The following is a 27,380-nucleotide window of genomic DNA, read 5'->3' as shown; positions in this document are numbered from 1 at the left end:
CAGTGCCTCCTGGCTCCTCACAAGCAGAGTTGTCCCCTCGCTGCTTTGCTGCCCACCATAAGCACCTTCAACCGGACCTAGGAACAAAGATGAAGTGCAGAGGTGAGAAGCTTCTTGTTCCACCCCTGCCATGGGACAGCCTGCAGCTGAAGGGTGACTGTTCTCCTGAGCACGGGTGTGCACAGCTGCTTTAGAGGCTGCCCCTGGAGAGGTAGATTGCTTTTGATTGGGAGCTGCCAGCTTCAATTCTGGCTTCTAAATCCAAACCTGCATGCTGCTGCAAAACCTCTTAGAATCAAAGAGTTTTAGAAATAAAGGAAACTTCAAGGTACCAAACTTTTTATTTTATAGATTTTATAGGTACATTGAGAGAGAGAGAGACTCAGGGTCTTTCCAGGTAATGAATATGATTCCTAGCTACTCATCAAGTTTACAGCAAAAATGAAATGATGCTAGATGCACACAGAACCCACATGCAACATTTATTCAAAAGCTACACAAGCAGGTCCCCGAGAAGGCAGGACCATGCTCTCATACTGCAGTGCCTGGCACAATGCTGCAGGTAACAGGTACTCAATAAGCATTTATTCGCAAATAAATAAATAAGTAACAGAATGACTATTCTTCAAGAGGGGTTAGATAAAGTGAACCTGACTCCCCTGTCCCCATGGCAGTATCACTGCAAAGGACACTATAGAGGTGGCAAGGGCCACTGGAGGCTGTGCAGGGACAGAGGCCCCAGGCTACACATGCAGACTGAAAACCTGCTCTGGGATCGGTCCACTCTGGCAACTGCCTGAAGCCTGTGTGTGAGCAGACTCAAGCCCAGCATCCAGCCGGAAATCCTGGTCCCAGCCAAACCTGAAGGTCCCCGCAGTCCTGCAGTGAGAGAGTGGGATGGTGCTTCTGAGCAGAGACATCTACCTGGAGCAGGTGTACTTTCCTTGCTGCGGCTCTGAGCAGACGTGGTGGTAAGATGCTCAGCTGAATCCTTCTATGAATCCTTCTCTAGTTCAGGGGAAGAAGGGAGTGCAAAAACCCTGTGCCTTGAGCCTGGGGCTGCAGCCAGGCAAGTGTAGTGAGGCGGGGTCAGCTGTAACCACAAGGCTAGCAGACCTGACTAATGAGGGAAGGTGTCAAGCAGCATGGCAGGAGATGCCAGCCCAAGCCATAAGCTGTCACTTAGGTGCCACATTCTGGTTTCTGCCAGCCCCACCTTCTCCTTTTGAACCTTCTGTACCCTGGCTGCTCCTAGCAGCTCAACATCTGACACTCTTCCTGGAGCAGAGCTTGGCCACCTCTTCTGAAATACATGCCTGTGTCTGCCTGGAGCAGAGCAGAGCCAGTGAGCAGGTAGCCATTCTGGCTCAAAGGGCCATGCTCCTGACAGACTACCTTAACCAGCTGGCTGTTGGTGGCCTGTGAAGAAGACTTCCTTGGGACTGGAAGGTAGGACAGATACCTGCCAGGTGAGGGGGCCTTCTGAGACTGCCACACAGCCTGCTCTCAAGAGAGATGGCAGTCACCTCTTGTGACCCACTGTTTCCATGAAGCCTCTGTGAGGGCCTGAGCCTTGATCAAGTGTTTACTTGATCAGTGTTTACTGATCAGTGTTTACTGCTGTTATTTAACCAGAGGGGCTGGAGTGGGGAGGAAGAACGTGCAGGAGCAGTGCCGGCCACCCACTGCCCCAGTGAGGAGGGGAGCAGCCCAGCCCCAGCCTCAGCCGGAACATTTGGGTGAGCTACAGTGAAAAGGTGGGTGAGCAGGTTCATCAGATACCAAATGAGCTGAGGTCCCTTGACTGTCTTCCCTTGGCCTCCCCGGGCCCAGCCCAGGGCTCACCTGGATGATGAAGCCAGTGGAAGAACACTGCCTGACCCAGAGGCTGAATTTCCGCTTTTTCCTCTTTCGCAGTTCCCGCTCTGTGCATGTAGCAATGAACACAGGGTCCTCGTCAATCAGGGGTTCATGTAGCACCTGCCAGGAATGAAAAAGCAGAGAATCTTATGGAAGGCAGTGTGAGCTCAGGGGGTTACCAGATTTGGGCTCAAATCTAGTATGCCTTTGATCAGCTGTGTGACCTTGGCTAAATTACTTTACCTTTCTGGTTCTGAGTCTCCTCGTCTATAAAAGGGTATATCAATATCTACACCAGTGTTTTGGAGAGGATTAACTAAGAAACTGGATACAAAGCACTTAGCACAAGCCCCGACATAGAACGGGTATTTAGTAAATGGAAATTATTATTATCATCACCACTGACGTAAGGTCCTCAGTCCAAACTCTCACTTGGTAGAGTGATCTCCAGCAGTGCTCCTGACCTTTAGCTGGACATGCCTGGTGGTGAGTGCCCACTTCTTTTCAAGGAAAACCTTTCCATTGATGGTTCCAACTGCTAAAAAGCTCTTTTCCTCACCAACTCTATGCTGACCTAAATTTAACCTCAACCTATTGGTCTGACCTATGCCCCTGAGAGAAACAAAGAAAAACACACGCTATTTCTTTAGGTATTCAAGACAGCTCTCACGTTGGCCCACAGCCTTGGTTTTCCCAGGCTGAATATTCTCTTTTTAAAAATCATTCCTGAAATGACCTAGTTCCCTGATGCTGCGGCCCAGTCTGGGGCTCTCCTGCAGGTGCTCAGGTCCTTTCTGACATGGGAGTCCCAAGGCAATCTTACACTTACTTCGCCTTTTTCAACTTCTTGATAACATGGTTACAGGACTTCTTAATGACAAGACAATAAAGTAAAAAGAAATGGCGTAACAAAAATAGGCTCCAAGGGTATTCAAAGTTTTGTTTCTTTAAGCTAATGCTTTTGTGGGGAGACTTTAGGCTAAATTTTTGGAATCTGTTATAGTTCCCTCCCCAATCTTATGTCAAGCTTCATTATGAATGTAGTGCAGTAAAACAAAGTGTGGGAAATGATAGGATTCCGAGAACTCTGCACAATGCTCTAGATCAGGGGCCAGCAAACTACAGTCTAGTCTGGCCCATCACCTGTTGTAACTAAAGTTTTATTAGAACCTGCAACACTCATTCACTTATATATTGTTGATGGTTGCCTTCTGGCCACAATAGCAGAACCGACAGGCTGTAACAGAGACCATATGGCCCACACAGTCTAAAACATTTACTATGTGGCCACTGACAGAAAAAGTATACCAACTCCTGCTCTCTATCAGTGCTTTTCAAGCTTTAATGAACAAACTAGTCACCAGAGATGTTACTAAATGCATTTTCTGATCCATAGGTTTGGGGCAGGGCCTGAGTTTCTGCATTTCCAACAAGCTCCCAGGCAATGTCAGAACATGGTCTGACAAGGGCAGAATGCAGCATAATACTTAGTGATGGTGATTTGGACAGTATCCCTCCATTCTTCCATTAATGCTACCTTGGATTCCATGTAAAAAAGATAACAGCCTTGGAGTCTTCAGTCTTAGTTGTATATACTGGCCCCTCAGTATTTTGTTGTTGCAAGTATGGGGACATTAAGCCGGCCTCTCCAGTCTTGTGCCCATGAAGGGGGTCTGAGAAGCTGCCTGGCAGTGGTGCCACCTCAGGCCCTCATGCCTGCTTCTCGGGCTTATTGGCTCTGTCTGGCTCATAAAACATTCAAAGCCCCATTTGGAACCACTCTAGCAAAATGGACAAGTCTCACACACGGCGGAGAAAGGAGCAGAAGGGAAAGGAACAGAGGACATAAAGGAGTGCTTTTGCTGCCTGCTTGTAGCTGCCCGATTACCTCTGCTAAAGAGGTGTGTTCCACTTACCTCCAAGGGCACAGTACATGAAGCTGCCCTCTCACGCACATCTTCAGAAAGCCAAGAACCTCTACTCCACTTGTATTTAACATATAATCAGCTGCAAATTTATATTTAATGATATGCCTCACCACATCAAAAGGACCAGCAAGAATTTCTGGCCCTAAAGTTTTTTCCTCTTTTCTATCATCATTAAATGAATTCTGAAGGGGTCATTACTAAACTCAGCACCGAGCAGTGTGCTCTCCAGAACTCCACAAACTATGCCTGCCAGAAAACCACTTCTCTCTCCTCCAGCTGCATGCTGGTCAGCGTTTCCCTGTTACCCAGTTGCATTTCCCTAGTCCCCGTCTGTGTGTGACAAGCTCATTTTGGGGTGTGGCAGTCGTTACAGTGGGGGAGAAAGCATCCACTTATTTACTTGCATAATCCCTCCTCAAAAATACTCCTCTAATTAATCTGTCCCCAGCTTTGAGGAAGTGCAGTATCTCCCATTTTGTATTTGTGAATAAACTCACATGCACATGTACACATGGCTGTTTGGGTTACCGTCAGATTCTGGGAGCCCTCTGAAGACCTTGTAAAAGTTCTAAACTCATTCCAAAGGGTCACATTTGCTGGAATAAAAAGGCTCCAGAGATTGCAAGGGAGAGGGGATGGGTGCAAGTTTTCAAGGCGAATGCGCTGTGTGTTGATGGGTGAAACGTGTAGGAGCAGGGTGTAGAGCAACTCGTGGGAGTCTGGAGCAAATCCATCCAACATATCTGATGGAGGGACAGAACAAGAACTGTTGCCACTGGTCTCAACAAGCAGAAATGAAGACTCTTCAGAGGAGCCCTGATGCTTCAGGGCTGCAGAGGGCAACCTGTAAACTAACTCACTGCTCAGTCCTCATCTCCTTGAATGAAATGTTCCAGAGCCCAAAGAGGGACTCTTATGGAGAGGCAAAGCTGGAAAACCAGGAAACCTTTAGAGCTTCCAGCTTCTCCAATCAAGGATTAGAAGAGGAGCCCTCTTCTTTCTCTAAGAGGCAGACGCAGCTTTCATGAGAGAATAAATGCAGGAAGCAAGCATAATGTGGCTGATGCTGGGGGCCAAAGGAAAAAGCTCCCCACGCAAGCCCCTGGGAAGTTCAGGTTTTTCTCCACACAGAAAGGCGAGTGCTTTCCAGTGTACAGAGGTCAAGCTGCTTATCTGCGAGGGCAGGGGCACAATGGCCTCCAGGAACCCCCAGCCACCATGAAAGCCTAATCCTGTTAGAAATCAGTCCCACCCTGCAGCTTATCACTCCACCTCCTGTAGTTCACCCTGCTCCTGTCCACTGACACACAACTGCTCAACAGGGTCCAGAGTCAGGAGGAAGAGGGAAGACGGAAGAAAAGTAAATTTCATCTGCCAACTGGAAAATGGTCCATGTGACCTCTGACCTTCCCTCTGCCTCCTGTGCCTGTCGGTCGGGTGGAGTATACTGGTTACCGTTTGCTCCAAGACACACTTTCCACCCTTCCTACCCTGTGCTGTGGCCTGGAGGACACCCTCTATCAAATGCACCATCCAGGCCCCCAGGGTCTGGCTTGTTTGGTCAAGTGGGAGGCATAAGCAAGAGATGGGAGAGCCCTGCCTGCCCGTGCTATCCAGCCTCTCCCCGGGCTGTGGTCTTCACTGCTCCTAGGCACGCTCCCTCTCCTTGGCTCAGGGCTGATATCTGCTTCCCACTACTGTTAACCTGGGCTGCTGCACCACTCTGGTAACTTCCCTGAACCCCCATCACACCCCTGTCCACAGCCCCTGCATTTAATTCTCACCACCTGCCCTGCTGGAGTACAGCATTTGTTTCCTGCTGGCATCCTGATCCACACATAGGGCACTGGGTAGAAAGGGTAGCAAAAAGAAAACATAACTTCACAAACACAAAGGTAAAAATAAACATTAAATACAAAGGAAAAAAAGGAAAAAAGGGAAGAGACAGAAAATCCCAATATGACCAGGGAGGCTTTCCTCAAACTGAGCCTCATTTTAGGCTTGTCTTCCCTCAGCCTTATCAACTAGAAGCAAAGAAAAGATGTCAGAGCAGGAACAAAGTGACCTTCTCTCCAAGGTCTCCCTGGCCCTGCCTTCACCTCCTACCCACCCACTGCCATCTGGACCATACATGGAGAAGGCAGAGCTGCCCCTTGGATACTGCCCAACCACAGACCCGCAGTCTAGTTACTACCCACCCAGGGATGCTGCTGGGCCCTCTCAGGGCACCTCTACCCGGGGCTGGGAGGGGTGAGCCTACAAACCTCAGAATTTGCTAGTGGGCACTGCAGTGTACCCGTGAGCCACTCCAGACCCAGGGGACACACGAGGCATGGTGACCATCCCGGATTTAGGTCTCTGGTACCTGATACTGCAGCTCCAGCAGACAGACAGCACAGGGCTGGCACATGGCAGGCAGGCAGCAAAGATTAGTATAATCACAGATGCGGCTCCCCTAGTCTAGGGACAGGAAGGACTCTCAGCAACCTGATCTCTGTTAAATATCAGTCATCCAAACAGCTGGTTGTTTGATTCCTGAGAGACACCTAGGCATAGCAAGATCATAGCCCTCTCCATCAGCTCTTCAGAGGTCTCACCCCATGGATGGTCAGAATATTACTTTTCTTCCTTGCACTCAGCCAACATGTCTCTGGTTCGAATCATTTTCAACCAAGCAAATATTCAGTGAAACAAAAAGTAATGCACTCAGCCCTGTAGTTGGTCCTGCAAGGCCTGTGGTAAGGTGGGCTTGTGTCCCTAAAAGACCCCACCTCCTGGTCAGAAGCCAAGTGGAACAACTGGGAGACAAGACAAAACGGCATTCAGCTGCTGGGTGAACAGTGGAGGGAACTCAGGAAACAGGAATCAGCATGGGAATGCAGGCCCATGCACCAGGCCCTGGAGACCAGGCACACTGGCTGGGGCAGAGAGACGAGGTAAAACTTCCTAGGAGTCAGAAAGCACATCACAGACACCTGGAAGTCAGGGCGAGCCCAGCAGGTTCACAGAGCAGCAGGGAGAACACTTCAGAGGTCACTTTAAGGCTCCCACAGACCTGAAATAGAGTGACATCCTCTCCCTAAAAACTCTGTGGTTTTTCAGCTATGCAGAGAAGAAGGCAAGACGTGGAATTAGGGAGGATCTGGAGGGGAATGTCAAAAAGGATGTGAGGTTTACTGGGAAGGTCCTTAAAGGAAAGGCACCAAGGAGGCAGACTGATGGGTCTCTTTTAATGTATAAATAAAAGTAAAATTCTATCTCCACACGGAACAGGTCAAAGGAAACTGGGCTCACATGGGCCAAGAACTTCTTGAAGTTTAGATTGAAGAAATCTCCAGAAAGGAGCCACCTCCTCAGTTTACTAGACCAGTACAGCAAGTTTGAGGATGATTCTGAAACTCTCTCACCATAGCCAAATGCAACAGCCACAGGCGGACATCAGATGGCCAGGCCTCAGGGGCTATGAACAAACAGAGCCTTTTAGAAGCAGTCAGGGAAGCTGGGAAGGTATGAGGCGCACTATCTGTTAGGTCTGAGGCTCTCTCAAGGCCCTGTCCAAAGGCTCCTGCCTACTCTGTGTGTGCTGGGTGGGGCCCAGCACAAGGCACCCGACTGCCTGAGGAGGGTTTAAATGCCAGGCCACGCCCTCTGCCCCTGGGAGGCTTCTGGCCCCTTTCACCATCAACAGATGACTAGATACTCAGAGAACTGGCCCCTTTCACCATCAACAGATGACTAGATACTCAGAGAACATGACAAAAAAATTAACATTAGCCTGAGTAAACTGTAGTTTGGAAAGAAAGTGTAATTAAAGGAGAGGGAGGATGAGGAGAAATGAGGAGGGAAACTGCAGTTCAGAGCAAAACAGTGAATTCTGACTTCTCTGAGTTTTGGAGCTGTTATCTACCATCTCTCTCCGAGCTGAGGTGGGTGAGACGGGTGGGTGGAACAGAGAATGCAGGGATAACCTGGAAGTGACCTCAGAGTCAAGCAGGAACAGGAGGATGCCCAAGGTCACTGCTGCTCCCCCCGCTCCCACTGCCACCGAACCAGGCAAAGGGAACGTGAGTAGCACGAGGAGCTCTGTCCCCTGTACGCTGGCCTCACCTGGGTTTGGGAAGGCCTGAAGGCAGAGTCGAAGCCATTCTGCAGGGAGTCAAGGAAGGGCTGGACCTTGTAGAGGCCGTGCGTGGTCTGGCTGGAGCGGAAGGCCACCACGTGGAAGTACTTGAGGATCTTCTCAAAGCGGGCCTGGCTCATGACAAGGGCGAGGCTCCGGTTGCTGTAGAAGCCGCCACTCCAGATGCTGAGGACCGACTCGCAGTGGGAAATGCTGGTGGAGATCATGTAGCCCAGGAACGCCTTCATCTCTGTCAGCGTCACCTCCACCCAGGCACTGTCACTCCCAAACCGCTCCTGGAACTTCTTGGCGTACATGTTCGTCTGCACCACCATGTTTTTGAGGACGTTGTCAGGGACAAAGAGCTGGAAGAAGTCCATGGCACTGGCACTGGGGGGCATCTTTCGGGTTGGACCTAAAACAAAGACAGGCGGAGCGCTTATTGCTACAACTCCACACCCTGGTCCAGCAGGAATGCACCTCCCGCTGCTGGGCCTCTGCCTGAGTGCCACCTTTCCAGGAGGAGCTCACTCCCCCAAGACAGAGGCACGGGGCCCTACTCCATGTTTCCAGTCATCTGTGTCCTAGCACACCACCCAGTGTCCTCTCTTCACTCTGCACGTGCCACAGTCTTATGCATCTGGCAAATTCAGAAATATTGATGCAAAGAGAAAGGGACACTTGCGGGACGGGGAGGAGACGTGAAGACACACTGAGTTCTGAACACAGGAGCCTAGCTAGGCCTCCCTGGCTTTTGTTTTCTCATAAGTTAAGATGACTTTGTAAATAAGTCACCACTTGGGGCCTGAAAGATTCTATCAAGGTGAGACTGCAGGTTTTATTAGGTATTGTCTATGTGGTAACTTTACATTTATCAGTGAATAAATCCAAAGGGGTTTGTTTAGATAATTTCACCAATACAATAAAAAGCTCACAATTCTTGACTAATGCAAAAAACAGCTTTTTGAAATATACATATACGTGCAAACATACATAGATATAGCTGTCCTTAAGTGATACGGCTTTCAATTCCATGCAGAGACCTAAGCCAGGTTAGCAGTATGTAGAGATTTGCAGGAGACAAGCTTTGCTTCTAGTGCATCCATAGAGTGATTCTAATAAAAGATGTGAATTTTAAACCCCTCCCCCCAATAACCTCCCTCTACTAGTGATTTATGCAGTATCTGAAAAACAAGTTTTCTACAGCAAAATTAAGACTGACAATGTATACAAGACAGCCCAGGTTTTGGATTCAGATGGACAGATTTGGGAGCTAAAATCCTAAATTTACTTTTAGCTAACTGCACAGTCAGATAAACTTCTTCAATTCTGCCATTCATAAAACGGGCACAGTAACACCTGCTTTTACAAGGCTGTTGTGTGGGGCAGAATGAATGGGGAGGGTGCACTGAATGCATCCAGCAGAGAGTCTTGGCCCTGGAGAGGTTCCTAAGACTTGGTAACCTTTACTGAGAAATTATCAACAGAAATCCAATGATGGCAGGCTGAGGGCTTCAGAACATTCTAACTGCCCTCATTTTACAGAAGAAATTGAGGCCCAGAGAGTGAAGTGGCCACCATATTCACTTTCACCAACCATTTTTGGAAGGGCACCAGGCAGTCCTGGCACCACGGGCACCAAACTGGTCTTGGAGGAGGTGGCCCCGGCTGGCGTGAGAACGAGGCCAAGAAGACAGAGGGGCCTTGGTAAACAAGAATGGCCTGAAGCTTCACACCCACCTTTAATGAAAATCATTTTATTTCAGCAAAACCTTGCAGCCTCTGGTGGAGAAGGCATAAATCATTCAGGGGTAGCTCTCAAAGAGGAGGAAAATCAGCAGTTTAATTGCTACTATCATGCTGAGTAAGCACAATGGAATTTTCTCTTCTGAAAGTTATGTTTAAAGTAATTTTGCATCCCAGGCCATTTCAAAATGAATTCACACAGCAAACTCTGACCTGGCCAACTGCTTAATGAAGAAACTGGGAGGCAGCGACTCCCCCTTATCTGTTTAGTTTTGATTTACAAGCATTCGCGACAGCCTTTCAGTTGTGATTCCTAGTATTTGAAAAGTGTTGGCACAGGCCAGTCACTGGGAAGGAATGGAGGGAGGGAGGGAGGGAGAAACCGCTATTCAGGAGATTTGATTCCTATCATCAACTTAATAATATGGCCATTTTTAATAGTATGGCCCCCAGGAGTGGGCAGCATTCCCAGCCAAGACAAGACTCTCTTACATTTGATTCATTTACAGGAAGCTTCTCCAGATATTACCCCACGCGATCCTCACAACATCCTTGTGAAGCATCATCCCATTCTGCAGGTGAGAAAATAGGAGCTCAGAAGTCTAAGGACACAGCGCAAGGTCACCCACTTCTAAGTGCCTTACACTGGGGTGATCTTCGTCCCACCTGACCCAAAGCCAGTACCAGTGCGCCAATTGCGCACTATAATTGTTAATACAGCACTTCCATTCTCACAAGCATCCCTTCTGGACAAGAAGGGATGCAGCTCTCCTGCACACAATGTGGGCAAGCAACTTAAGTCAGATGTGTGGTCTTCAAACCACACCACCTCCCTCCACCTCCATGATGCACACATCTCACGGTGGGCAAAGTAGGATTACAATGCACAGCCAAAAGTTAACTCCAAAGGGAAAGGAGAACTTATGTTGGAAAAAATGCAAAGGCAGAATGGGAAATGGGGTGGGGATGGGAGCAGGGTGGTAGGGAGAACCTGGAGGAGGAAGAGCAGGTGCCTGACCAGGTTTATCTTGGTGTCTGCGCTGGGGATGGAGGCTTTGCATGTTGAGTGCATTGCCAGGTAATAAACTTATATATCACCTCCCTTCCCTCGCCTTCTCATTCCTCACACCATGCTACCATACCACCATGTCTCTCGTTCAAAGCCCCATCACCATCACCCACCTGGTTCCCTCAGTGTCCAGGGATCACCCACTCCCTCAAACCCAGGATGCCGCAGCAGGCCCACAGACACAGGGCAGGATTGACAGTGGTTGAATAATGCCCAAATCCCCCAAAGATATTCCCCCACTCCAAGCTAGGAACTGACCACCCTCTTTTCAACAGCGACTAGAGAAACAGATGGTCTGTTTAGAAAGGAACTGTAACTCAGGGGCAGCTAAGGAAACCAGTTATTCAGTGAACATTTGAGTGTCGTATTGATCCTGGCAACAGAAAGGAGTAAAGACCCAACATCCTCTCCCTATGAGTCATCAGGGTAGTGAGCGGAGTAGGCAACAGATAGTGACCAGTGACGTCAGGCTTGGAAGAGAGTCGTGCCCACAAGAGGGACCCTAAATCCAGATTTTGAGGGGCAGGGTCTGGGAGGCTCCCTGAGCGGGGGGCATGGGAGATGGGCTTTAAAGAGTGATGGGTGAAAAGTCACAAGCCCCTGAGGGGTGGAGGCAGGGGGGTTACAGAGTATTTTAGGCTGTAAGAACTTGTGCAAAGGCCCCATGACCAGAGTGAATGCCCTCTGTTTAGTGGACCGGGCAGCAGAGAGAGTGGCTGGCGGCATGATGGGGCACAAGACCAGTGAAAGACTGTAAGCAAAATGGATCACGCTCATGCTTTGGGAGGGTCTCTGTGCTGCATGCGGTGTCAGGGGACAGTCTAGGGGTTGTTCCTGAAGGCAGAGACACCTGGCAAGGGGCTCACTAAGGGGCGGCCACAGCAGGTTCCTCTGCTGGCTCCCTCACGTCTGCACACTGCACTCGGCTTCCCAAGGGTTTGCTCGGCATGGGGAATGGACTACAGGTGAGCAGAGGTATTGAAAGTGGCCTGAACCCTGGGGGCCAATGGCCTCCATCTGATAGTGGTGTCACACATTTATCATTTCCATTTGTATCAGGACATGAAAATGGTTGACATCTTAAACTAAATGTGTCCAGGCTGAAACTCCAGATTCCCCATTGTCCCCTCCCCGTTTGCTCTCCAGCAGCCCCTGCAGTTACTTCAGCCAAAAACCTGAACTGCTGTGAATTCCAGGACCAGACTCACCATGGGCCACTCTCCTACCTGGGTGAGCACTAGGCTTGCAGAAAAAGTTGGCATCACGCCTGGGCCTCAGCAAGCTCCTTCCACCCCGGGGCCTGCACCTGTGCAGACCTGCCTGCAGGGAGGAAGCCCCCCTGGTTCATCAAGCATCCCCTCCTCAAGGCTTTCCTGACTGCCCACCACAAGCACACACAGTGATGGTCTTCTCAATCTTGGCCCGAATCAGGCTTTCTTCCTGCATCTATTAGTTTATGGTTGTTTTATTGGGGACTTACACTAGTGGTCCGCCTCTGCTGTCCCACCCTCTGACCCACCTGAAGTGTGACGGCAGAGGTCAAGGCTATTGTGTCACTGTATCCGCTGAGCTCAGCAGACAACGTGTTCCACACACCCCTGTGGACTGGGTAGATGGACAGTGAGTGAGTGGGGAGGACGGGTGACATGGCCCACCCAAGAGGGGCACCTTTGCTGAGCTCTGTGGGAAGCGTCTGCTTTCTGGGACAACAGTCCCTGTGTTAATGCCTGGTGAAGAGGTTAGGTCAGCCAGGAATGTCTGTGCGTTAAGAGGAAGCCTAAGTGGGCTGGGTGGGCGAGGCTAGAAAGAGTGGGATATGGCTCACAGAGCTCAACTCTGCTGACGAGTCCCGGGAAGGGAAACTGCCTGGGAATTCGGAACAGTTGATCACTGGGTAGGATGTGCGAGGGGTGCATCACTGACTGCCAAGTCCCCAGCTTGGGTAAACTGGCTCTAGACCTAGTTTTGTTCAATTTCCTCCCTCTCCCTCTTTCTAAACTGGTGGAAACCACCTCAAAACTCTTCTTGACCCTTCCTCATCTTCTTACACTTTGCCTCCCTTCCCTGTCCACAGCTGCTGGCCACACAACCTCTCTGCATTGTGGTTTCCTTATCTATCAAATGAGAGTAAGAACCACCACACAGTGAGTAAAAATTGCATGACCTCACACACAGGCAATGGCCTGTCCTGCAGGAGCTGCTGCAGCCCAATCCTTTCACTCTACCCACTTTATGACCACAGACGCGGAGGCAGCTGGGCATCCCACATGTTACTGAGCCCTGCTTTTACCCGCTCTGGAAGAAAAGGGTGGCTCTGTGTGCCTTCTAAAGTGCACCCTTTTAGAGACAGACGCATTCATTTTGAGATGAGAATGGCATTTTACAGAAACTAGTATTTTGGGGTACAAACCATTAACAGTTTTGTGACACAGATGAGGATCACTTAATATTTTGAATTAAGGGTTTAAAATAACAAAGTAATTTATCTCCAGGCTAAATCAAACAGGCATAAAAATATAACAGAAATGCCCTGCATCATCACAAAAATATTCCTCTTGTTTGATGCATTGAAAATTACATTCCATAAAAGGATAATGTAGAAAATTGCCGAACCATTGTTCTCAGTGCCAGCTGCATCTTTGGCTAAACTAATCATTTCTCTCACATTCTTTTTTCCTTCCTCCAGTGTCTGACATGCAGGACAAGCCACCTATCAGATAAACACCTGAGGTCGGGTCTCAACTGTAGAATTCAGCCCCTCAGCCACTTCAGAGCTCCAAGGCTTCTTCCCCTGACTAAGCCTGTGTTCACAGCTGAGTGACCAGTAACAAATGCGATTCGCAACTCGATCAAGGGGTCTGCACATGGGTAGGAGCCATGGGTGTGAGTCCTGCCATGCTCCTCACATCCCTGGGGTTTGGCCCCCCATGTGGTCGGATGGGATAACTCATCCCCATCTCACTGGGCAGCTGTGAGCAGTGTCAAGGTTGTTCTTCTGTTTAGGTCTGATCTGCAGTGCTTACCAACATACCAAAACCAGGTTCAGCTTAGTGTTAGTCCTCCTAAAGGAACCTTCCAACAGAGGGCACATGCATCTGCTGACCATTCCCCAGAGCCCTCAGAAAACATGCAGAAATGTGGCCAGAAAACCCTCGGTGCAGCATCAGTTCCATAAGGTATCAGCTGCAGGGCTTCTTTACTAGGAATATGTAAGAGTGAACTCTTGTGTGCAGAGGAATGTGCGAGTGTGTGTTCCTCAAGCTAATGGAACACAGTGGTTGACAAAGAAGTTGGCAATACAAAGAAACAATTCTGGAATCGGGCACCTGAGCTGATGTCGTTCATAGAAAACGTGGATCACAGAAAAGTTGCATGTAGTCCCTGCAGAAAGAGGTTAATTCATTGGCTAATGTAGACATTAAATCCATAACCTTGACTAGATGTCATGTGATAAAGAGCTGGTGTACAGAGAAGGGGTGACATGCACCCAAGCCTGATATATCAAAACTTTTAATGACAGCTCACTTTCAAAAGCATTCACTGGCACACACACACACACATATAAGAAATAGCCTATTTCATACAAAACGTAAGATTTCATTCGGGTGTGACTGCCAACTCAAGCGCCTGCCACCTGCTCTAAACATTCCCTGGGAGTGCTGTGCTGGGCAGAGGTGGTCCTGATCATCTCCACATGCACTGAACTAATGGGGAGCAGCTGGAAAAGAAGGGATGGCAGAGTCCACTTCACCATCAGCCCTAAGGGCCCCACGCCTGGGCCTGAGGCCCCCCAGTGTCATCTCTGTCTGTAGCAGCTGTGTTCTACACTCTGATCATGTGCAAAGACTAGTGTTTGGACTTTGTAAGTGAACAGAGATCAGATCACATGTGTTTGTACAGATAGAACAAGGAATGTTTACACCTCTGACCACTAAGTGGCAAGGTGACAAAACAGGATGGGAGGGATGCAGAGCAGACTCAAATGGCAGTCAAATGAATGAATGGATGCTGGCAGGTACAGAGCTTCGCTGTGACTCTGACTCCCTCAGTGGCAGTGGCCTAAAGGCCAGAGGCGACAGGGCTATTCTGTGAGTTTGTGAGGTCTCCCCATGCCTATGCGTGCTGTGGCTTCTTCAGTCTATGCTGCCTGTGAGAGCGCCCTGGACCAGGCTCATCCACTAAGACAGTCTCGCACCAAAACCACAGATTTCACTTTTCCTTAGTAGTAACCTAAAACGTAGTAAGGCAAGTGTCTCTAAGAACGAGCTATGGGTTTACCTGCAACTGGGTTGGGGGAGGGCAGGAGCTAGTTCTCTCCCTGGTTGTTTCACTAACTGAACCTCTGCGAAGCTGTAGGTTCTCTGGGTCTGTTTCTCATTGGTAACTCGCCTCACCTCCCTTCCAAGACTAAGGAAACGAAGTAAGTATTTTGAAAAATGTAAATAATTATATAAAAGTCTCTGATTCTGAAATAGTTGCTGTCCAGCAAAGTTGAGAACCTGGACTGGACTCCACGACTCATGAGATGCATGACCTTGAGCAAGTCACTTACCGCCTGTGTCTCAACCAATGAGGGCAGCTGTAACAGAACACCAGAGGCTGGGCAGCTTCAACAGCTAAAATTCATTTCACACAGTTCTGGAGGCCGGAAATCCAAGATCAAGGTGTCGGTAGATTCAGTGTCTGGTGAGGACTGCTCCCTGGTTCACAGAGGGCCCTCTTCTTGCCGAGTGCCCATATGGCGGAGGGGAGCTCTCTTGAGTCTCTAATATAAAGCACTAATTCCATCATGAAGCGCCACCCTCATGACCTAATTACCTCCTGAAGGCCCCACCTCCTAATACCATCACATTGGGGGTCAGATTTCAGGATATGGATTTTGGGAGGACACATTAACTCTAAAGCTGGGCTGCGGTCTCCTTGTAGGTCAAGTGAAAATAACAAAAGTAGGAAATTCAGAGTTGGGGTGAGGATGAAGCAGGATGAAGTATGGCAAGATCCGATGTGCCTCGCATGGGGCTTGATTTCAGGAGGGTACCCAACACTGGTATCTAGTCATGTGCTTGACAGCATTGCTAACCCCTATCCCAGGTTTCTGTCCCTCTTACAGGGAGCTAACTTACCAGATGGCTGTTATAAAACAGCAGCCTTGGCGACTGCGGTTTGTGTTTCATTTAGACACTGTGTCCATTTTTCACACAAGGCTATATTTTTAAAGCCTCTGCCTGGGTACAGAAAGGACAGCAGAAGTGGTTTTCCCACTTTGGTAGAGCACAATAGGGAGGGGACGTGGCAGGGAGGAGCTACTGGGTGCCACCTGAGACCTACCCACCTCGAGAGGACTCATTTCATGCACAGCCACCAGTTCCGATGGGCCACCCAGACACTTTGCAAATTTCCTCCATGACTTCACAGTGTTTTCCTGGCCTCCTCATGCTGCTCCAACCACACCTGCTGCGTTCTTCACGCCCAATCGAATCAGGTCTGTGTCTCATTTCCACCTACCTGGGATACCGTTTCTTCCTAGGCTCCTTCCCCAGACCTACCTCCTCCTGTTCACTGGGCCTCAGCTGAGACCACTGATGTCCCCAACTAGGTGCCAGCTCTGGCCAGTTCCATGCTATAGGTCCCCCAGGCCCACCCTCTCCTTCCTCCAAGAAAGGCAAAAGAGAAAGGGACAATGTCGCCAGGTGCTCAGTGAAAGAGCGGTGAAAAGGATGTGCAGTCATCCTCGGCCTCAAGAAGTATATTCCAAGTATGCACCTGATGGAACAGAAAACTCTGGAGTGCCTCGTGAGTGGTCTTCTTCACATCAAGTACCACAATGAGCACTGAACTGACCAGATTTAATTCTCGCAATGGCCAACCAAAGAGGTACCTGGACCCCACTTTGCAGTGGTGGAAGCACAGGCTCATGGGGGACTTGCTCAGCTCACCCAAGCTGGTGAATGAAGGACGTGAGTATTCTCTTCCCTCTGCCATGCTGCATCCCACACATGTGGGCATGAAGACTCCCCACGTGGCTGGGTCTTTCTAGATTTGTGGCTGCTTCTGATTTTCTATATATGTGATGAAGTCTGACCAGGAGGACAGCTTTGAGGAGGAGGTTGACAAGAAGGCAGAGGAAGGAGAAAAGGAGACAGAAAAAAAGCTGAAAGCTGACTACTGAAATATATACAGTGGGGTGTTTTTTTCTTGACTAAAATGAATTCTCAGAAAGTGTGCTGGGATGAAATAGCCTCTACCTGAATGCGAGTGGGGGCAATGGGGAGCCCAGTGGATCTGACTGCTGACGTGCAAATGTGAAATCTTGGGTAATTTTAGGGGATGTCAGCAGGGATTTTGTCATTTACAGTAAATCCCTGGCGAGACGCTGACAGAGGGGTGCATGTAAGGTCCACACAGATAGGGATTTTTGTCTATTCTGTTCCCTCTTGTTTCCTCACTGCCTAGAACAGTGTCTGGGCCCTAGGAGGCACTTGACAGATACCTTGTTAAGTGAGTGAGTGAATGAATGAGTGAGTGAGTGAATGGAAAAGGGAAATGTATTCAAAGGGTAATGAGTCAGCATTTGAGGGTAGTCTGCGGCATCCCTGCAGCTCAGATGAGACCTAAAGCATCGAGGTGTTCACTGGATCATGAAGGACAGAGGAAAGACAAAGGGACAGGTCCTGAATGTTTGGGCTGGACCCGGGGCTAGGCACCCCTTCTGGGCTGCCCGAGGAACAGGTAGGGTCACATCAGGGTGCCTGCATGCACGTGTGTGGGCACATATGTGTGTGTCTGAAGAAGTGGGGCTGGGTGGGACCCAGGCCTCACATTCCTTAAGACCCCAGATTTAGACCTTTCTGGTTATCTATAAATGAGATGAACATCTAATCATAGGAACACACAGACTGGGCCAGGCCCATAAAATATGCCACTTTTGTAATCCTGTCTCAGTATTTAAAAAATACTTGGATCCTAAAGAAGCAAAAAGAAAAAAAAATAAACAAAAAAAACCCTGGCAACAGATCCCAACTCAGGTGCCAATCTTTAAAAAAAGAAAAACAGTATCAAACAGAAAGCAAGTGGCACAGACCCAGTCTGACCTCTGACCTCTAGAAGGCTTGGCCTCAGGCCATAGAGAAGGAGAGTCTGTGGAGAAACCAGCAGGCTCTGTGAGGCCCCAAAGGCAAAGGTCTGACTCTTTCCGACCCAAAAGAGAAGGTAAACGTCACATGGCAACCTGAACCCATACAGTGGACACTGGAAGGCCAGACCTGGACCTCCACTCCAGGGCCGGAGCCCTGCCTGAGAAGCAGCTCCTTTGCAGCAATATCAACAGAACGCGTCGAGGTGACAGTTGTTAGTCGATGATGAAAACGACATCAAAGAAAACTGGAATCTATAGGGCCTATGAGGCAGGTGTGAGTGAGGACTGCTCGTCTCTGCTCACCCCTACAATCCAGGCACGGGTAGCTCCTGGACTGCCCTGCCTGGCCGTAAGGTAGCTGGCTCTGCCTGGGGTACACATTGAGGGGGGGGGGGTGGATGGTACTGGACTTCCTCCCCAGGAGGACCTATTAGGACATGGTGGTAGCCCTCCCCAACTGATTCTTCCAGGCAACCTCCCTCCCACTCCTGGTTTAGAATCACTGGTGCAATCCATTACCTCCTTTTACAGACCTGCCATCATTTGCTAAAGTCACACAGCCCAGGTCTACGGATGCCCATGCCATTCTCCTTCTCCTCCATCACCAGACCCTCTGTATTTACTCTGAGTGTCTGTGTGTGCTGGGGACAGGCAACAGGAGGTCAGGAGGGAATAGGACGGGCACAGGGGTGTGGTTTCTGGTGGGGTCCTCATTCTCCTTTCTACTACCCCTGGGACACCCATGGCATCCCACAGACAAATGCAATGGGCCCTGTCAGCACAGATGGTTCAAGAAAAATGGAGGTGAGCTGGAGTTGCTTTATCCCTGGGTACTAATTATCTTCCTCTAATTCCCTGCATACCCACCCATACTCTGATGAGACAGAGAAATCAGAATGAGAGAAAAGGAAGAAATAAGAAAAACAGGAGCTGAGATGGAGACACAGATACTAGGATGAAGGGAAGGAAGCAGAAAAGCACCTTGACAACTTCTTTGCCCCAGTCAGGTAAGTGAGACACAGAGGCCTCAGCTCCTCATCTCAAAATGCAGCTCAGGCTGCGACAGACAGGGCCCTCTGCAGGACAGATGCAGAGGGGCAGAGGACAAGGACAGAGTTGGCAGGGGAGCATTCACTCGGAGCCTGCCAAGTCAAGCCGGTGGCAGGAGCACTGTTGGCCTCCACATTTACGGCACTGTGGGCAGAGGCTGACCCCTGTCCCAATGGTCACCATGTGGCCTCCAGGACAGGTGGCACCATCAGCCTCATTTTCCCAAGAGGAAACAAGGACCAGAGAAGGTCAATGTAACAGTTAATAATTTGGAGTGATTCTGGCCTCCAGGCTCCCACCATCCCCTTCTTCCTGAGAGCCTTTCCTTTCTCAGGGTCACACTTCCGGAGTCCAGCTCCACAAGTGTTGCCAAGGGAATATTTTATTTATTTGTCAGTAAATATAAATGAATCATGTTTATTTTATTTAAAAAAGACATATATAGCACTCACGTTTCGATACACAGGCATGTGTTCTGTCTGCTTTGTAAATGATCATCTGATTCACTTATTCCTTGATAACAACTCATTAACCCCATTTATCCAATAAGGAAACTGAGTCACAGCGAAGTTAAGGGACTTGTTTGACGTCATTCATGGTAGCAAGGGGCAAAACCAGAATCCACAATCCATGGCCCAGCTTGAGTCCGTACCTCTGACCACCACACTACAGTGCATCTTACTGGAAGATTCTCAGTCCCCCCACCCACACACAACATGACCTCACAGCCCCACACACATGGCTAAGAACTGACGGAGGTCTCTACAGAAATGAGTCAGAGAGAGTTGAGAGGCCTACTTGCATATGCCTCACAAAGCCACCTATCTGTTGGTCTGGTCCGGTGTACTAGCTGGAACGTAAGCCCCACAGGAGCAGGGACGTATCTGTTTTATACAGTAGGCGTGCAATAAATGCTGGTTGGCTGAATAACGTTCCCCGCCATGTCATCAGGACCTCCTTTTCCCCTCTGAGTTTAGAGGGGCCAGGACACTTCTAGACCCTATGCAGAGTCAGCCCCTGCTCACTCCAAATGAGACATTTATTTTCACCTGTCTACACTCACCTCAGATCATCAAGATCTCCACCTGCTGGCAGCAGCACACACTCTGACAGGCGTCCGTGCATTTTTAAACCTGAAGTTTATGCTTTCTAACATAAAAGCCATTCTATTTGCCCTATCTCAAGGCAGTGTTATTTTTCCCTATGCTTTGTGTTACACAGTTTCAGGATGAGTTTCTTACAAAAACGCAGGCATCAATAGGACAAAATACCCTCGGATGAGCCAGGGCAAGAGGTGCAGCTTTCACTTAGGTCATTCAGGCCAGGCCACTGAGCCATTCCTGGGAGCCAGCTTCCGGCCAGTGGAAGGACAACCAGCTGGGACCTGAACTCTAAATGATTCAGGGATGTTTAAGATCACCTACTCTTCGAGAAACTGAAGGCACAAAGGTGACAGCCAACCGGCTCATGGCCACTGCTTCAAAGAACTTAAAAAGGAAACTCAGAGCAAGTTGTTTTGTGCCCAATACATCTGTTCAAGTTGGACAACAAATCACTCCTTCAGGAAGGAGCCTCTGAGGTACATTCTTTAATTCCACAAGCTTCCTACGTTCAAGGTGACCAGTGTGGGAAGGGGACACTAACCTTAATTTAGAGCTGATAATGTGCCCAGAGCTCCACTAGGGATTTATGGATGTTTGCACCACATTTCTAAGGGAAGTTTTACACGTAAGCAAACAGAGGCATAGAGCTTGGACCAACTGTCCAAGGTCAGAGCCTGAGTATGACCCCAAGTTGCTTCCTTCCTCCATGCTGCTGCCCTGCTGTGGAAGCACACTGCCCAATGCAGTGCCCCAACTGCCAATCAAAGGTGTGCACAAGCTATCTGAGCTCTGAGGATGAGGAGGGGAGGGGAGGACAGGTAAAAGGTTCCTATTGTGAGGCAGCCCTGGGGACAGTGACCAAGGCACAGTAACCGCGATCATCTAAAATGTCTCCTAACAGAGTAAGTGACTGTAGGCAGCGCCCAGGTGCACTGCCCATGATGCACAGGCAAATGCATTTCTAAAGCTATAAGCCCAGGAAAGAGCAAGTTGAGCATTCATGATCTGAAAAGCTGGGTGCTCTTCAGCCCAGCCACTCACCTTCCAACAAATCGAATCACCCGGTTTAGACTGCACTGTGACCACATTTAGACAACAGTTTCATAGCCATTGGGTTTTTCTAGATTTCCTTCCTGTTAAAGGTGACCCCACGCTAGAAAGGTCAATTACATAGCACACACACAACCATACTTGATCTTCATGCATAAAGACAAATAAAAACTAGAATGAATAATCAAAAGTGAAAGTTTAGGAGTCACAGAACACTATAAACCACAACTAGTAAATGCAAGATAAATGTCCTCCCCACCATCACCCACTAATACTCTTTTATTTGAGAAAGAGTCTGCTCCTGGAGAATACCCCACAAAAATGGTAAGGACAGAGACCGCGTCTCTCCAACTGAAGCTCTTCAAATCGGAGAGGATGCAGAAAGAAAGGCTGTTGTGCTCCTATATAAACCCTAATTATTTCACATCGTCCTGAGAGAGACAAGTTCTCTGCAACAGACTCCATTGGCTAAATGGAAATGGAAGTTAATGCTCCACTCACCGTTGTACCAGTGGACTCACTTGCTGGGTGGAAGCTGATCAGCATACATGATGCACGAGTCTCTTCCAGAGATCCTCGCTGTGGTCAAACAAGGTAGCTAACCGAGGTGCCAGGCAAGGATCTCTCAGGGCACTGCAGCAAGAGGCCTGGCCCTCCTACCAGCCCAGCCTTTTTCTGTGGTACATCCCCTGTTTGCCTCTATTACTCAAACTCTGCAGCATGCCAGGATCTTGATTGGGAATTAAAGTACCAGTGGATAACACCTTCAGGTATGACCCTTCCCAAGGGAGTTTTCATTTTAATAAAGGCTTCAATGAACATCAAAGGCTTCAGCTTCCTAAATTACTCCAGTAGTAGAGTGAGAACAGAGTAGCTACTAGGTTCGGAAGATAACAGAGAGTAGCACTACTTTGTAGATTTTGCTCTTCCTCAGATGCCTACAGAAATATTACCCAGAGGTTTGCAAAACTGATGTGAGCAGGTGCTACCCAACCCCCTGGCCCATATACACACACTCACCTCTCTAGGAAGGAATAAAACAGGACTTTGCTCACCACTTCAGAATAGGTGTTGGCTCTAGCATCAGTTCTAATAGTTGCTGCCTGTATGTATGTTAAGGAGGATTCTGAAGCCCTGTCTGAGGCCAGGGGAAGGGTGATGCTATGAATGATGAGCAATGCTTGCTGTGAGTGAAGGTGGCCAGTGGGCAAGAGGGTCGTGTATTTGCCATGCTTAGTGGGGAAAGGCAAAACAGGAAGACACCATTTCTCCCTAACTATCTGAGCGTACTCAAAAGACCAGCCCTGGTATTATTTAGAGCACTAAGAACATATTCTGTCTGTGGACGTGTACACAGGTATAAAATTTCTAAGGGGAAATTTGACTTTACAAAGTGTTCCTAAGCTGTGAAGTTATTCTAAGCACATATTCAGAGATGCACATGCGTTTTGTAATAAAAGAAAAACAACACAAAAAACCTAAATGTCCCCAAATAGAGAACATCCATGATATGGAACTCTCTATACATTAAAAAGGTATGTTCCTGAGGAATATTTAAGAGTATAAGAAAACTTCCATGAGAAGGTTGTTAAAAGGATTACAAAGCAGTATGAATAGTACGATCCAAACTTTAAAACGTATGTCTGTGAACTCAGAATGACTGAAAGGAAATAAGGCAAAAGCCTGTCAGTCAGTCATGATCATCTTTAAGTGGTAGGATTATAGGTGATTTCCATTATTTACACTTTTCTGAATATGACTTCTGAAAATGGCTATAATTAAATATACGGCCTTTAGAAGTAGAAAAGGAACAGCAGATGATACTTCAAAGAATGGGTACTTGAGGTCCTGACGTTCTTCTAATCTTCCTTCACGGTAAAGGGCCGGTACATGCAAAACCAAAGAGTGGGATTAGGGTTTTTCTAGAATCCTTTCTGGCATTGATATCCTGTGCACTGTGGCCTGTCTGCCTCAAGCATCAACTTCTATTCCTTAAACAAGAGGCCACAAGAGCCCATGAGGAGAAGTGAAGCTGTGTCCCAGGCCCTCTTTCTAGAGCCTGTAGCCTCCATGCCCAAAAAGCTCCCTGCTGAACCCCAGAGGTGAGGGCCAGCAGTCTGAAGAGATTTACAAAGGCTTCCAGCCCCACTGTCTTCTTTAGGACTTTCCCCTCTCCCGACCTAAGTTTCTAAGAAGCAATTACAGAGACCAAGGCAGTACGGACCTCAGGGGATGAATTTTTAATGAGGTTGGAAAAAATAAAAGAATTCCAACATGGTAGTCAAATACTTGTTTGTGCTTTCCATTGGTTATAAATATTCATCTTTGTAACCCAGGGTATTGTTTGTCAAGACTCAGGGAAGGAAAAGCAGCCCTTAGCAGATGTTGGCAAAATGCAAGAGCCTGACTGGAGGGCTCACACTCTCGTCTGCCAATTAGCTGAGTTGGTCCTAAACCCAGAAAGCAGGTTGGCAGGTTGAAAGTTCTGTACTGGATGCTTCAGAGGTACCAAGGAAAATAACTCTCCATCTTCCCAATCCCTTACATGCAACATAAACAGATGGTCAGGCTAGACTTCGAGGTTTCAAAGACACAGCTCATCTCAGCTTTCCCTTCCTGTCTTTTTTTTTCCCTTTCAGATGGAAGAGCCTCACAATGAAATAGCAAAATATGCAAGAGGACGTGGGCAGACAGCAAGAAAGAGCTACTCTCTTCCCTCTCCCAAACATGTACCAGTGTCAGGAGCTGTCGTGGGCACTTCTACGTGAGATTTTTTTTTCCCAATCCTCCCATCCTCCCATGACAACCAGTGGTTGAGAGCAAAGTTTCTGGCACCAACAGCCTGGGTGTGAAATCTGCCACTTGTTGGCTGTGTGACCTTGACCAAGATGCTTCCTCTGTGTGCCTCAGGCTATCTACCTCTTGGAGCCATTGTGAGGATAAATGAGTTAGGACACATCAGGATGCACTCAGGAGCTCTGGGCTATTCCTATTGTTGTTGCTGTTATTATTATTTTCATTGTCACCCCACAGCAGCCTCTTCATTTGACATGGAATCAACAGAGAGCAGAGCACGGGCAGAGTGCCAAGGGATATACAAGTTGGAATGCAGAGATTCCTTCCTTTCTATGTAGGCACACTTCCAAAGGAATACTTTAGAGAGGAGATGCTTTGTGTAATTATAATTGCACACTTTGCTAAGGAGAGAATTCCAGGCCACCCAGGAGGCTGCTCCCCACCTCCCACCAAACCTGTAGTTTATCTGCAGTGCCTGTGAGTAGTCCCATCCTCCTGGACTCAGCCAGCCTCACCTGCTTAATCTGCACTCTAGAATTCTTCCAGAGAGATCATCCAGGCCAGCAGCCCCATTTACAAGAGGGCAAACTGAGGCCTTGGCCCTTCATTTCCCCTCGGGTGGCCCCTTCCCTCTGCAGAGCTGCCCCTGCTTACTGTGCAATTCTGTGCATAGAGGAGAGCGTCTGGTACACACTAAAGTTGGAAACAGCACTGGCTATTGTGGGAATTAATGCCATCTGCCAAACGCTAACAGTGGGCATGCGTCTCTCAACACACACAGGGTGATCAGGCTGAAGGCTCTTTCCTAAAGACCCGTGAGGCCACATCAGGATGCACCTCCCGCTTGAGTCAAGGTCTGAGGAAGAGGGTGAAATATTTGGGGAAATTAATAATGAAAAATGGTGACTCCTCGTTGAGATATCCTTCTGGCTACTCTTCCCAAGTCCAAGTTCAGGGAGCAGGAAGTTCAACAAGAGACCACACCACACACCAACAGACAAACACCAAACACGCTTTCACTTTTGGAATCCACAGCAACAGAAGTTATCTTGGGGACATTTTGTTCATGCATCTCCCATCTCCGATTATGATTTTAAACCACCACATGGGAACTGGTATTTGACTGCTTCTGCTCCCACCTTTCATCGCCTGTCTGTAGAGACAAAATCTGACACAGCACTAAGGAACCATATTATTTCCTTTTCAGGGATTATAATAAAAGTCTTCGAGCAGTTCTTTCATTAATAAGATTTGCTGTCAAGCTGATGCTGAGTGCAAAGGAGATTAAAAAAAGTGTCACCCCATCGCCCAGCCTTATGGTTGTACCTGCCATCCCTTTTCTCTTTGCATTCAAAAGTCTCCCAGCCACCTGCAGCCACGTACCTAGTTGATGTATGCTCACCTCCATGCCCCTACACATGCCTTAGAGTCGGGGATGGAACAGCATGGGGGTACAACCTGGAGTCAGGAGAGTTGGCATATTTCCTGATTATGTGTGGTTCTCCACATGAAGGTGCTGCTTCTCTCCTCAGCTCCCTTTGAACCACTCACCTCTCCTCATCCGCTCTACATACACCTCACAGACTAATGTTCCCAGAAAAGCCCTTTGAACTGCCACACAGCCTGAGCATGGAGACTTCCTCCGAAGTCCACCACCTCCTGGCCTGGCCAGCGCATTCTGAAACTGGCAAAGACCATATGTCTGTGCAAAATGAGGAGCCCTCTCCCAGGCCCTCATTCTTTCCATCTTAGTAACTCTGTGAGTAGCGCCAATTTTATCCTCCTTTACAGATAAAGACACTGACAAGAGTCAACACAAAGAGACAGCCAGCATACAAGGTTCCAAGGTGACACACATACAAAATGGGACGAATCCGACTGCCAAGCCACCCAAGGGGGGTTTTCTAGTCCACTAAGCCACCCCAAGGACTAGCGGGGCCCTGAGGGAACTCAGGTGGTGCCTCACCACCAACTACAGTGTATGTTCCTTGACCTCTCACTCTTACTCCCAGCTCTGGCCACCTTTCTGAGCAGATCACCTACATGTCAACCTTTGGGGGAGCTCCTCATACACAATGTGCTCAACTTGCTCTTGCCCCCGCTGTGTCAGCGACTGGCACCCAATGCAGTCAGTTAGTCAAGCCACACCCCAGAGCCCTCCTTCCAACCTGTCTCTGCCCCCCAGCCTGCACATCCAGTCTGCCAGCAGGCTCTGCATCCTAAAAGGGCTCTCTACCCTTCCCAGAACATCTGCTCCCACCAGGCCCCCTCCTCAGGCCAAGGCTCAGATCCCACTAATCAGTGCCCCCATCCCCACCATCACCATCACCAGAGTTAATTTTTTAAACATGACCCTCATCATCATGCCACAGCCTCATGTGAAATGCCCGTTGGTTCCATACTGCCTACAGCATGAAGGTCAAAACTCTTCACCTAGAAGGCTCTACAGGACTGTTCTGCTACTTCACAGACACATCATCTATCATCACATTACACACCTATTATTCCAGGGACTCACCACACTAACTGTTCACATTCACCAACATGCCACGTACTTCAGCCTCCTTGCTTTTGCACTGCTGACTTCCCATCTTGCACACATTCCCACTTATCCTCAACACGCAGGGCAACTAGCTCTTCAGCACCAAAGGGTGGTTACTCCTTCCTCTGCGTTCCATGGTGACCCTCAGTCCTCTCACGTGATCAGAAGAGCTAGCAGTTACACAGCATGTCCTGGACAGTGCTGGGTGCTGTTCTAAGCACTGACATATATTTACTCACTTAATCTTTATCCTACCCTATAAGACCCTATTACCGTCCCCATTTTATAGATGAAGGAAACTGAAGCAAGAGATTCAGTGACTTGCCTAAGTGGCTGGATCTGAACCCAGGAAGTCTGGCTCCTGCACCTTAGGTCCTAATTACTGCCTTTATTACACTTGATTATAATTACTGATTTCATGTTCAACTGCTGTGCCAGGCAGTCCTGCAGGGCAGGGGACACATGCCATTTACGTTGCAGACCCAGAGCCCAGCAAGTGTCACTCAACAAGTGTCTGTCCCAGGGAAGACAGGAGGCACGTGCTGGATGGTGGGTGTGCTTGATGCTTTCCATGTTAATTAAACCAAATGGCCTTCCCTGTAATTGCGGGATGGAAAACAAAGACCCTTGTGGAAACATGCCATGTGGAAGAGACAAACAGTGCTTTCATGCCATTTTCCTTAATTACATGGAGAAATTAACTTTGCTGCAAGTTCCTAATGCAGATTTCAAATCAGTGTCACTGGCAGCAGCCAGGAGCTCCGCCTCCTGTGATGGGCCCTCAGGGCAGCAGAGGGCAGGGCACACCCAGGACAGACCTGTGCCTTCCGCCCCCCTCCCCCCCAGGAGCCCACCCTGAAGGCTGGTCATTCATGGAGAAAACTGATGCTCACAACCCACCCTCACAGGCACCTCCACCCAGTGCCTTTCCCCTCCCCACGCTACAGCTCAACACACCCAAGAGCCCACTGTTGCTGCCAA

The 27,380-nt window shown here is 48.7% G+C and overlaps 1 protein-coding gene across 3 annotated transcripts in view; it reads right to left on the bottom strand.

Moving 5' to 3' along the window:
- The window catches only part of PGBD5 (piggyBac transposable element derived 5), a 144,828-nt gene that overhangs the window by 71,055 nt on the left and 46,393 nt on the right, over positions 1 to 27,380 (bottom strand). For all 3 annotated transcript variants that reach the window (XR_011538514.1, XR_011538517.1, XM_070613820.1), the window contains exons 2-3: positions 7,896 to 8,323; positions 1,846 to 1,980 (exon numbers count right to left, since the gene is read on the bottom strand). Coding sequence is in view for 1 of the 3 variants with exons in the window: in XM_070613820.1 (XP_070469921.1) it covers positions 1,846 to 1,980; positions 7,896 to 8,323 (563 nt within the window). In the remaining 2 variants the exon portion in view is untranslated. The remainder of the gene's footprint in view (positions 1 to 1,845; positions 1,981 to 7,895; positions 8,324 to 27,380) is intronic.

Source organism: Equus przewalskii, chromosome 1 (genome assembly GCF_037783145.1).
Source record: "Equus przewalskii isolate Varuska chromosome 1, EquPr2, whole genome shotgun sequence".
In the NCBI taxonomy this organism is placed as follows: Eukaryota; Metazoa; Chordata; class Mammalia; order Perissodactyla; family Equidae; genus Equus; species Equus przewalskii.
Note: the sequence above shows the minus strand (reverse complement) of the source record. Positions and strands in the feature narration are given on the sequence as shown.